General features: G+C 37.8%; 1 protein-coding gene across 1 annotated transcript; it reads right to left on the reverse strand.

Moving 5' to 3' along the window:
* Nucleotides 1–1,945: 1,945 nt before the first annotated feature.
* LOC109067476 (membrane-spanning 4-domains subfamily A member 4A-like) lies at nucleotides 1,946–12,137 on the reverse strand. Its single transcript, XM_042756627.1, has 6 exons — nucleotides 12,018–12,137; nucleotides 7,107–7,317; nucleotides 6,369–6,479; nucleotides 6,203–6,271; nucleotides 4,287–4,424; nucleotides 1,946–2,185 (listed from the first exon to the last, which is right to left on the reverse strand). The coding sequence occupies exons 2-6, from the start codon at nucleotides 7,290–7,292 to the stop codon at nucleotides 1,961–1,963; spliced, it is 729 nt and encodes a 242-aa protein (XP_042612561.1). The 5' UTR covers nucleotides 7,293–7,317; nucleotides 12,018–12,137; the 3' UTR covers nucleotides 1,946–1,960.
* Between the last annotated feature and the right edge of the window lie 443 nt (nucleotides 12,138–12,580).

Below are 12,580 nucleotides of genomic sequence, written 5' to 3' on the forward strand. Positions count from 1 at the left end.
ATAATGATGAAATCAAATCAGTAAACATGACACCAAACTAACTAGTGCAGGAACGCAAACAGAGCCCAAACTGTGAAGGAGTGTGACAGTACCCCTCCTGGAGGTAGACAGATGGACAACCTTGAGGAGGACAACAAACTAAATCCAGGAAGGTGCAGGTGGCTGGATTGAGTTACCTGAGATAATCGTGTGTTCATGGGTTGGTTTAAAAGGGGCTATGTATTGATACTCAAAACCATGATCAGCAACGCAACAATTGGCTGGCGGCAAGACAGCAACGTAATGACATCATATAATTAAAAAATTTTCAGTGAGTAAAACTGTCTGTGTCTATAGTATCTAAGACTACACAACATTATTATATTATCTTTAAATTAATTTTTAAATGATTATTATTTTAAATTATTGTCCCTGTATCAGTAGGATACTCTTGTAATAAAGTAGCGGTGGCTGGGACAGATAGACCGTGTTTAAATGTGAGTTCGGCTCATTGGTTCACCACATGGTCATATTATAATTACTGAATTATTTTGTGTCCTCCACATAGTATTTTAGGTTTCGTCTAAACCCGATTAACGCTATTTTGCATTTATAGTTTTACTACTTACACAATTATTTCAAGTACAGGTGCATCTCAGTAAATTAGAATGTCGTGGAAACGTTCATTTCAGTAATTCAATTCAAAACAAAAAACCCACCAATTCACTCTCAACAAATTAGAATATGGTGACATGCCAATCAGCTAATCAACTCAAAACACCTGCAACCTGGCTACACAATCATGGGGATGACAGTTGTCCAGAAGACAATCATTGACACCCTTCACTAGGAGCCACAAACATTCATTGCCAAAGAAGCTGGCTGTTCACAGAGTGCTGTATCCAAGCATGTTAACAGAAAGTTGAGTGGAAGGAAATAGTGTGGAAGAAAAAGATGCACAACCTACAGCGAGAAGCGCAGCCTTATGAGGATTGTCAAGCAAAATCGATTCAAGAATTTGAGTGAACTTCACAAGGAATGAACTGAGGCTGGGGTCAAGGCATCAAGAGCCACTACATACAGACGTGTCAAGGGATTTGCTGAACCACAGACAACGTCAGAGACATCTTACCTGGACTAAGGAGAAGAAGAACTGGACTGTTGCCCAGTGGTCCAAAGTCCTCTTTTCAGATGAGAGCAAGTTTTATATTTCATTTGGAAACCAAGGTCCTAGAGTCTGGAGGAAGGGTGGAGAAGCTCATAGCTTAAGTTGCTTGAAGTCCAGTGTTAAGTTTCCACAGTCTGTGATGATTTGGGGTGCAATGTCATCTGCTGGTGTTGGTCCATTGTGTTTTTTGAAAACCAAAGTCACTGCACCCGTTTACCAAGAAATTCTGGAGCACTTCATGCTTCCTTCTGCTGACCAGCTTTTTGAAGATGCTGATTTCATTTTCCAGCAGAATTTGGCACCTGCCCACACTGCCAAAAGCACCAAAAGTTGGTTAAATGACCGTGGTGTTGGTGTGCTTGACTGGCCAGCAAACTCAACAGATCTGAACCCAATAGAGAATCTTTTTTGTATTGTCAAGAGGAAAATGAGAAACAAGAGACCAAAAAAAGCAGATGAGCTGAAGGCAACTGTCAAAGAAACCTGGGCTTCCATACCACCTCAGCAGTGCCACAAACTGATCACCTCCAGGCCACGACGAATTGAGGCAGTAATTAAAGCAAAAGGAGCCCCTACCAAGTATTGAGTACATGTACAGTAAATGAACATACTTTCCAGAAGGCCAACAATTCACTAAAAATGTTTTTTTTATTGGTCTTATGAAGTATTCTAATGTGTTGAGAAGTGAATTGTGTTAGAGTGAATTGGTGGGTTTTTGTTAAATGTGAGCCAAAATCATCACAATTAAAAGAATCAAAGACTTAAACTACTTCAGTCTGTGTGCATTGAATTAGTTTCACAATTTGAGTTGAATTACTGAAATAAATGAACTTTTCCACGACTTTCTAGTTTATTGACATGCACCTGTATATTGATACAACACAAAAAGTTTGGAAAGTCCTGGTTTGACTCATTACTCACCAGAGAAGGAGAACTGTAGACACTGGCTTTACAGGCAAATGCTGACAGACAGATGGAGATGATAAACTCGAACACGGCGAATAACATTAATACACCTCTGATTCCCCTGAAGAGAGTCTGAGAGAAAAATCAACATTAACACAAATAATCCATGATCAGTTCTACTCACACTTGTACAATCAAAGTTCAGCAGTCCAGAATAGAGTTGCAACGATACCATTTTTTCAGAACTGATCCGATCTGATACTGAAAATTATGAGTATCTGCAAATACCGATCCAATCTGATACCAGCACAGTTTTTTTTATATCAATTTATAATTTCTCTACTTCTCTGTGTTGACCTGATCATCACTCTTTTGTGTTAATCACAATCTACTACATGTACACAACTTCATTTTAATGAAAAATAACAAATGAAAAAATATATAATCATAATCTATGACAAAAATACTATTATAAACTAGGTTAGTGGATAATTCAGCAGCAAAAGATACTCTAGATTCTAGAAAAATCACGGGTGCACAATAATTTTATAAAATCTAGTGAAACATTTTATTTACAAATAAAAGTGAATAAGTCTAAAATCTGGTAAAATGTACACATTGCTCTTTGTATTGTTGTAAAATACATTCATGAAAAAACAAGTACATACATTTAGATAGAAATCTAAAAAACATTTCTTTTAAATGTATAGCACAGTAATAAAGGCAGCAACATGTGATAGGACAGAACAATAAAGGCTATTAATAATCTTTGATTGGTTGCACTTTATTTTACAGTACATGTACTTATAGTGTACTTACAGAGTATTTATCTAAGAAAGTTCTGGTAATACAAGGTAACTACATGGGGTAGGGTTAGGTTTAGGGATAGGTTCAGAGTTAGTACCTAGGTATTACATAGTTATTGTAATTACTATAATAAGTGCATAGTATGTACATGAGGAACAGGACTGTAAAATAAAGTGCTACCAGTATTATAATACTAAAGGCGCCAATACAGAGTGCTTATGCACATCTTGGGCTCAGAATGATGAGCTTGAAACAACACTGAGTCACAGTGCGCAGGCTGCGCAGCCCTCCGAGTCCACATAGAGAAGTTAGTACAACACACAAGCTGCACTGCTCGAGTTCATCTTCAGTTCTCTCTTCACAGCAGTTCAGTCAGTGTACTGTTTGAGTAAATGAATTACTCCGAGATATTTGTTTATTTCGACTCCGAGGGAGTGTTGGCCATGTTAAAAAAGTGAATAACTTAAGTAATTTGTGGATTAATGCTTACTGGAGACACGAACCGGTTCAAACGATTCAGTCCGATTTGGTTAACTGCTTCAACTCGTTCACTAAGTAGAACCGGTTAAATTAAATGATTCGTTTGCAAACCAGACATCACTAGTACAAAGGGAAGAGATATTCATACATAGTGTATTACATCTGTGCGTTAGTTTAATGAGCCTTTTCTTTGAACAGTTTTAAACCTCAGTTACTGTGCTCTCTTGAAGAGAGTTTCATGGTTTTGACGGTAGTAACCGAACACAACACACAGTTTGACAACACAGTTCAACACAGAGTTTATGTGAACTTGAATTTAATGACTTCAAAATTAATCTGTACCTCACATGGAACTATGGAACAGCTTCAGAACACTTGAAATATGTTCTCTTAAACGTTTTGGTGCTTTATCATGTTTTTGTGCATTTCGTGGGGCTCAGTAATAACACAATAGTATACGCAAAATATCGGATTTGGATCGGTCTCGTCTGACCGATACCCGATCCACAGAAAATGCCGGTATCGGAGCCGATACCGATCCTGATTTTGTGCCTGAAAGGGAAACTCTTACAAATGCATGCATGCAGTAATGTTAGCCACAGAAATAACTCTCTTTTATATTGTTAGTATTTCACTGTCTTTAGTAAATGCTGACAAAAGTTTTTTAATGCCAAATGAGGGTTTGCACTGGCACAAACTGTTAGTAAATCTGGCCCTGATATGTCAAACTGGACTGAGCTTACAATTAACTTATAATGTCAATGACTTCTTGCATTGTAAATGATCTATAAACTTCTTCTGAAATGCCAGATAAAAACAGTAAACAGAAGAGTGCAGATTAAGGCTTGTATACTGATCACACAGTGATCTTACAGTAAATATTAAATAAAATTTCTATATTGACACAATTTGATGTTAAATGTGAATATAAAAGTTGATGACATACCATATACTTTGCCCGTGAATAACAGGAATAATCACTGCAGTAAGAGTATGACCATATAGAAAAATCTAGTGAAAGTAAAATAATGGCAATGCCTGCAGTTATCGTACTGAAAATGTTCATTCCCAGTGAAGCATTCATCTATAGGCAGAAAAAAACACAAAACAGATTAATAAATCAGCAAGAACTTTAAAACATTGTGTTAACATGTTAATGTACATGGAAAAGTATATGAACTGTGATAAAAAAAAATGTATTTATTCACTTCTGACGTTATTAGTTGCTGAAATTTGATTGGCTGATAGCGGCCATGTTTTCATATTATTATTTTCATATTATGAAGATTCACATTAATTTTCAAATTTACCAATCCTACAGTTACAGTGTTGAGGAGCTGAAGCGCCTCCTACAGGTGCAACTTTGATGCAATTTGGCATGAATTCTCAAAATATCCAGCGTATATACCAGTTTATATATATTATGTATATTGTTTTATATATATATATATACATATTTATATTTATATATATATATATATATATATATATTGTTTCATTAAGTGTTGCGTTCAGGACATAAAGATCAATTTGTGAAAAAAAGGGTTGGCAGCTCTTTAATTCACTTCTATCACCATAATGCTTTAATTAAAATTAGTTTGTTAACTTTTTGCCAGCGTTTTCCCCAGAAGATTCAAAATGGCAGATATTTATTTAGACGGAATTGAAATACTTCAGAGATATACTTTCACGCCCATGCACTGTTTTGGTGTTTGTTTTCCTCTCCCACGTGTTCCATGTTCCCTCCTGTGACCTAGTGTCTCCCTCGTGTTGATTGTGTTCTTTGATTTCAGGTGTTCCCTTTTTAGTTTCTATGGATTTTGATTAATTACTTTCTGTTCTCCCTGATTACTTTCCCTGTGTTTTCTGAGTCTGGCGTCTAGTCTTAACTGTCAATCCCCATGTGCTACATGCGTGTTCCCATGTATTTGTAAATAAAGTCCTATTTGTTCTGGATTCTCCCACGTCTCCTCGCTCCTTTGTCTCCTCGCAGTAGGCGCACCGTGACAGAAGACTAGATCTACAAAAGCAGCACCCCTTCTCCCGATTTTGTTTCCGTGTTTTAAAAGATTTTTTTGTTTTCCCCGTTTTCTCCCCACGACCATGGAAGTAGCCGGTCGGCTCACCGCAGAATTCCCAGGCGTACTCAACGAAAGGCAGAGAACCGAGCGGCTACTTCCATGGTAGTGGGGAGAAAATGGGACAATGCCACCTTCAACTCGCTGTTCTGGAACGGGGCAAATTACTACCGCCACAGGACTAAGCTGGAGGGGAGGGATCCTCCAGTGTCTGGAGAGCATCCGGTCAAGTCCGCCAGCTGCTCCGTGTTCACGTCCGCCGGCCACTCCATTGTGAAGCCCGCGGGGAGGGGGTTATAGGGATGTTCTTAATTCTCTACTCCGCCATTGCCCCCTGAACTGTCTGCTTCACCATGGACTCCTTTTCTGTGTCTAGCATCCGGTATTGTTCGTCTATCCCCTCTGCTAAGTGTGCTTTGCTTTGGTTTGCTCTAAATAAAGACTGACTTCACAGATTCCCCTACGTCTCCTCGCTCCGTCACAGTAGCAGCAGCATCTTGACATACATTTAAGGATTAAAGGGAAAAAATTAATTGTTTCTATAAATTACTCAAAAATGCAGATTGTATTATTGTGCCACCTAGTGTTGTGTGTCTGAATAGATACACATGTTTGGGACCTTCCTGACAAGTTTGGGGTCATTAAGTGTGGGTGTTGCAGAAAAAAAGATGAGAAGAAATCAGTATAAACCAGTCTAGAAAATCAGTACAAACACAACAGACCACTATTTCTGTACTTCCAGCTGGAGCTTAGACCCCAAAAATAATAAGTGTTGTGTACATACCAAACACAAACTGGAGGGAGAATTAATTTTGTTTTCTGCAGCAATGCAGAGTGAGCCTGAGACAATGTTCTGAGAAGAGAGAGAAAGGACAAAATTTAGGCTTGGGTTGAAATATGTAGCTTGTTTATTAAAAGACAGAAAACTTAATTGTATAGTAGTTTCTTACGATGAGAGATCCCCAGTAAGGAATACCAGTATAGACAAACATGGGTTCAGCATAAACTGTAGACACAATGCCAAACAGCAGAGTCATCACACCGATCATTATCTGGACCGTCTGTGAGGGACAAAAAGAAGTGTGAGTAGCATGAGAGTCTTTCATAAAGTGGGACCATATAAAATATACAATATGGCAGCTGTAGTTATGGACTTATGATTGTACTAGAAAAATATCCCCAAAAATATCTTTTGCAAGTATGGAATTATTATTGTATGAATTTCATTGTATTCCCAGATTGCAAGATTGGATTACTTCCCATTTTTTGATAGTTTGCAGCTCCTTAAACATTCTTCTCTGTGACTGACACATTGAAATCTTTACTATTTTACTCTGTAATTGATAAACCTGATCTTATACTGGTGTCTTTACTGGCATCTGAGGGTGCAAAAAAAAAAAAAAATTCTGAGAAAATCACCTTTAAAGTTGTCCAAATGAAGTTCTTAGCAATGCATATTACTAATCAAAAATGAAGTTTTGATATATTTCCAAAAGGAAATATACAAAATATCTTTATAGAACATGATCTTTACGTAGTCTCCTAATGATTTTTGGCGTTAAAGAAAAAATGATACTTTTGACCCATACAAAGTATATTTGGCTATTGCTACAAATATACTCCAGTACAACTTAAGACTGGTTTTGTGGTCCAGGGTCATATATTTGAGTTTATGAGACATTTCTCACCCCAAGGGCTTTCGGTTGTCCTTTCAGAAATGCCTGAAGTCCATGAAGAGGTGAGGCTCCCGTCATCTGTTGTACATAAACAGGTCCAGGAGCATTTGTCTCCGTCGTATCATGAGCTGTTTGTGTTGCTGGTTGCAGCTGGATGACGAGCGTTGAAGAGTTCATGGGTATGACAGTGTGAGACATCCTGGTTTCTCAATCTCAAACTGACCTGTTCAAAATCATAGTAAATCAAAACGTGAACAATATGATTATAAAACAGCCCAACAGCTCATGTGTAATTTAAAGGCCGTGTTGCATGGTTAATTTTTCAACGAATTTCTGCAATTTGCTTGTTGGTAATGAACATTTAAACTGTTATCCATTGTATTTTATGTTGTTGGGTATCACAAAATGGAATAAAATACGAAAACAGTAGGTACTATCTTACAGCGGTTTGCAACGATTCTCCTTTCCCCCACAATGCATTGCATTACGTCACATTGGGGAGAGAATTTACCAAAGCCCGCCTTGAGAGTGACTAGAGAGACGAGTAGTAGACGAGAGTATTCAGATAGCGCAGATTATAGATAAATACATAGATATAGATAGATAGACAGACAGATAGATCGATGGATAGATATCGTCCAACAGCGACCAAACGCACTCACTTCCCTACAGCACCAGCTTTCCAACGCAGTTTCCACACAAGCACCAGCCAAACATAGCGACAGACACGCGGCTACGTTTGCAACAACATTTTCACAGGAGGAAGAGATAAACGCTTAGAAACGCCCATATAGCTAGTATGATGCTTTCTATTTCTAGATGACAAAGACAAAGTTTACCAGTACGACACTATGACAAAGGTTACTGTAGGGCTGGACAATATATCGAACGTTATGAACATGTGCATCTCGTCAGTAAAGCCGGTTCCATGATTAGCGGTAAATCCCCATCACCTTCTTTCAAATGGAGCTGCAGTTAATACATAGAGCCGTAGTTCACTGACAAGCAACGTTATATCGAGTTCATTATTGAAGATGAATCGCCTTTGATAATGAACTCGATATAACGTAGCTTGTCAATGAACTACGGCTCTGTGTATTAAATGCAGCTCCATTTGAAAGCAGGTGATGGGGATTTACCGCTAATCATGGAACCGGCTTTACTGACGAGATGCACATGGTCATATCGTTAGATATATTGTCCAGCCCTAGGTTACTGGTACTTATCTGAACTAACGTCATGATCAATGCCACTAGATATAAAGAAAACGTTTATTTTTCACTCGGTGCTATCCAATGACAGTAAAAAAAAAAATATATATATATATTTGTGTGTGTGTGTCGTTATTGTGCACTGCTGCTCGTAGACTAGCTCCAGTGCTCATTGCTAAATGATAGCAACTCACCAGGACACTTCACCAACTCTCCACTCATTCTCCTCGGACCATGCATTTAATTGGCTTTGACGGCCATCAGTTCTTGGCAATTCCTCATTTGCTCTCACGTCTGGCTGGTTCAAAGTTATAGGGCTGCGGGCCATCATACATGTTGGCTCCTGCCACCTCTTCCTCATCCCAGTTTTTATCGCAACGTTACAATGTCCAAAAATCATTTTTTCAACGTGTACCACTTGCATAAACACTGCGTCCGTAGGCAGTATTATCCGTAGGGGCTGTCATTGTTGTTTCGCGTCCTGTGTGACGTCGGAACTCGGAGTACATTGATCTAGTACGAGTTCACGGGTGGGAAGTCACGGGTTTGACTGCCGTTCCAGTGCACTTTCACGGGTTTAAGGTTGGAAAAACACGGGTTAAGGGTTGCCTGGAACGCGCATCATACTAGGCTGAGGCTACCTTTCCTCCACTTCTCCCCAATGTGACGTCATCACCGAATTGCGTAAAAAAAACCCCGTTAATACCAAAAACGTAAAAAACTGGTCTTTAAGGCCATTTTTGAGACATTTTAAAAATGATATCTTGAGTGATTTATGTACCCATTAATCGACAGTGGTGGTTAACCTGCAACATGGGCTTTAATCTACATCATTTACTGTAAGGCATTTAGCAGATGCTCTTTCCAAAGACACTTATAAAATAAATTCATGAATACCATTTGATATATATATATACATATATATTTCATGAATACCATTTGTATATATATATATACACACACACACAAAGCTGCGTAAAAGTTAGTGAACCCATTAGAAGTTTCTATATTTCTGCATAAATATGACGCAAAAATGTATGAGTTCTGAAAGTAGACTGGGGAATCCAATAAAAACAAATAAGACTAAACTATTTTCTTTGTCATTTATTTATTGAGAAAAAATTATCCAGGTGTTACATATCTGTGCGGTGCAAAAGTATGTGGATCTTTGATTTCAGTATCTGGTGTGAATCCCTTTCGCATCAATAACTGCAGGTAATGTTTCTTGTAACTGCTGATCAGTCCTGCACAATGACTTGTAGTAGTTTTATCCCATTCCTCAGTACAAAACCACTTCAGCTCTGTGATGTTGCTGGGTTTTCTCCTATAAACGGCTTGCTTCAGCTCCTTTTTACAACATTTCAATTGGATTAAGATCTGGACTTTGACTCAGCCATTCAAAAACATTAGCTTTAAAGGCTTTCGCATCATGTTGGAACTAGCCAGCAGGGTGGTTCCTGGAGAACCAATTTCCCCCTCGGGCTGTTTTCCTGGTTGCATTCGCAACGGCAACAGGGCTCTCTGAAGCAGTCAATAACGTCTTTATTCGCTGCATTTACAAACATCAACAACCGGTGAATCATGGACGCTACGATCAGAGCTGTGTCTTTTTGTGTGTCATGGGTTTCATGATAATGGAGATGAAATGTAAACAAGCAAAAAGTTGGGCTAAGAGACTTGCAGTGTAACAGATAATCAAAGCTGAGAAAAAGAACACAACGCTGCAGACAACTGGTAAATGCTGTTATCGCTGTTTTCCATGTTCACGGAGTTCATGTTCATGTTTACATTGCTTTTTTTTAATTTTTAAATGCTGGGTAGCCAGTGTTTCACATGCGTTTGGCCAAGTAGGAGCTTAATTAGTTCCCCCAAATAGAATTCCTACTAAAACCATTCCTAGTTCCTGCAGTGTGAACACACCAAAAAGTGGGAACTTCCACCAATAGTTCTAGGACTATGAAAAAGTTCCTCTAGGGCGAAAGCTTCTTTTGCTCTCCTTTAACAATTTTTTGGTATAATAACTTTGTATGCTTGAGGTCGTTGTCTTGCTGCATGGCCCACTTCCTTTTTTTTTTTATTGATATTAAGTATTTGGTGATATGTTCTTTTATTTTTTGCTGATATAATTCATAATTCATTGTTCCATCAATGATGGCAAGCTATCCTGGCCCAGATGCAGCAAAACAGGCCCAAACCATGATTTACCACCACGTTTCACAGATGGGATAAGGTTCTCATGCTGGAATGCAGTGTTTCTCTTTCTCTAAACATAACACTTCTTATTTAAACCCATCATTTCTATTTTGGTCTCATCCAAACCTTGCACTCGGCCATGCATACTATGACTATTGCTATTATTATTGATAGCTCTTATTCATACTGTTATGTTGAATGACTGTAGTCAATGGTCAATTTCATAGAGACATCAGCTGTATCAGTGATACTCGCCTTCAGGCATACAAAAAAGATGCCTTTAAACAAATATTTAAAAATATACTGTCCTTATGATGTTTTTCACTGATGTGCATTGTGCAAGTGTGGCCACTATTGTGTTAATTTAATTACTTGCTTTAGTATCGGCATTCATTCTCAATACATGAAATAACTGTCTGTGATGCAATGCCCTGCTATACTGCATTTCTGTATAATATTTATGGTTTCTATAGCCGTGGTGTCATATGATGGTATCAAGAGATGTCTATACTGTGTGTGTGTGTGTGTGTGTGTGTATATATATATATATATATGCACACACACACAAAAACATACCTTTTTTAGGTCGATTATTTATTAGGTTTATATTATTATTATTATTATTATTATTATATAAACGAACTGAAGCATTTTAACTGATCAAATAGAATAGAATGGCATAGAATAAAACAAACTGAATCGTTTAAACTGAGATCTGTAAGCTGAATATTTAGGAAAAGAAAAACATGAACGTGTGAATACTTTTAGTTATCTCAAACATCTGGATGTAGTAGAGTTTTCACACCACTACAGCTGTGTGTGACTGTAATTGTTTTGTTACACCATCCGTTATTTCCAGCACTTAATCAAGCCTCTCTGATTTAAAACACGATGGTGATTTATTTCACGTGTCATTGTGTTCGCGATGTGACTCAACTGTTAACCACATTCACCGTCTCTAACTCTAAATCGACACCAACTCCCGAGCAGTTCGTTATTTCACCATCAAATGGCTTTCCCAACTCATTTCTGCATGTCATGGCGCAACTTTCCTGTGAGGAACATTGTTCAGAGGAAAACCCGAGATTGAGCAAGACTTCTATCCGCTGTAGAGAGATAACTGGAAACTGTACAGCTGTTTGTGCTGCCAACAAGTGTAATTAAGACAATACATGTTATTAATATGATAAGAAACACCAGTTTGCAATATTAAGTTAAAAACAGCAGAAAGACACATTAGATTACATTTACAAACGACCCGCCCAATCTAACGGGTAAAAGAAAGTGAATAGCGAAATCTCTCTCCATTACTTCATTTACTGTCTATATTGACTTCGATGTGAATCATGGATTCAAATTCACAGAAATGTATAATAAATACATTTTATGATAAACGTTAGCCATTCATTAGTAAAACCTCACAATACACTCGACTTAAATAGCAAACACACTACACACACATATAATATAGTTATTAATATGACAGCATCATATCATGATAAGGACATTATGGACTCACCGATAAATAAGACAGAAGTTGTAAGCTTTGATTCACAGTGTTCAGAAATGGGTCTTTTTCAGTGGCGTAGTTAACTTTGAAGAAGTGGGTGGGACAGGATTTGAGTGTGTGTGTGTGTGTGTGTGTGCTTTAATAAAATGTATTACTGGGTCCAAGATTATTAATGACAGTAAATAAAAATAATAAATAGATACACCATAAACATTATTTATTTTTCAATTAAAAGCAACGTATAGATTTAAAATGGACTGCTTTTGGTGCTTGACACTTTTTTATTGGTCATTTTGTGTGTTTTGCGAATGAGGTAGACTAAGTATAAGAAGCTTATTTAAATGTAAAATGTTCTCCCTTATTGATCACGTCTCGTGTAGATTGCGTGTTTTCTTGCGCGGCTGGATGTTGTCATGAAAAATAATCCTGTAGTTTGTATTTGCCAAAACTGATTTACTGAAGCCAAAACACGGACGGAATTGGCGTCAGCGCGAGCGCCGCTTTCTGTGAAGCGCGAGCCAGCAGAAGATTCTGCAGCCTTGCTTAATAAAGATCTGGAAGAACACCGAGTG

This window comes from Cyprinus carpio, chromosome A5 (genome assembly GCF_018340385.1).
Source record: "Cyprinus carpio isolate SPL01 chromosome A5, ASM1834038v1, whole genome shotgun sequence".
In the NCBI taxonomy this organism is placed as follows: domain Eukaryota; kingdom Metazoa; phylum Chordata; class Actinopteri; order Cypriniformes; family Cyprinidae; genus Cyprinus; species Cyprinus carpio.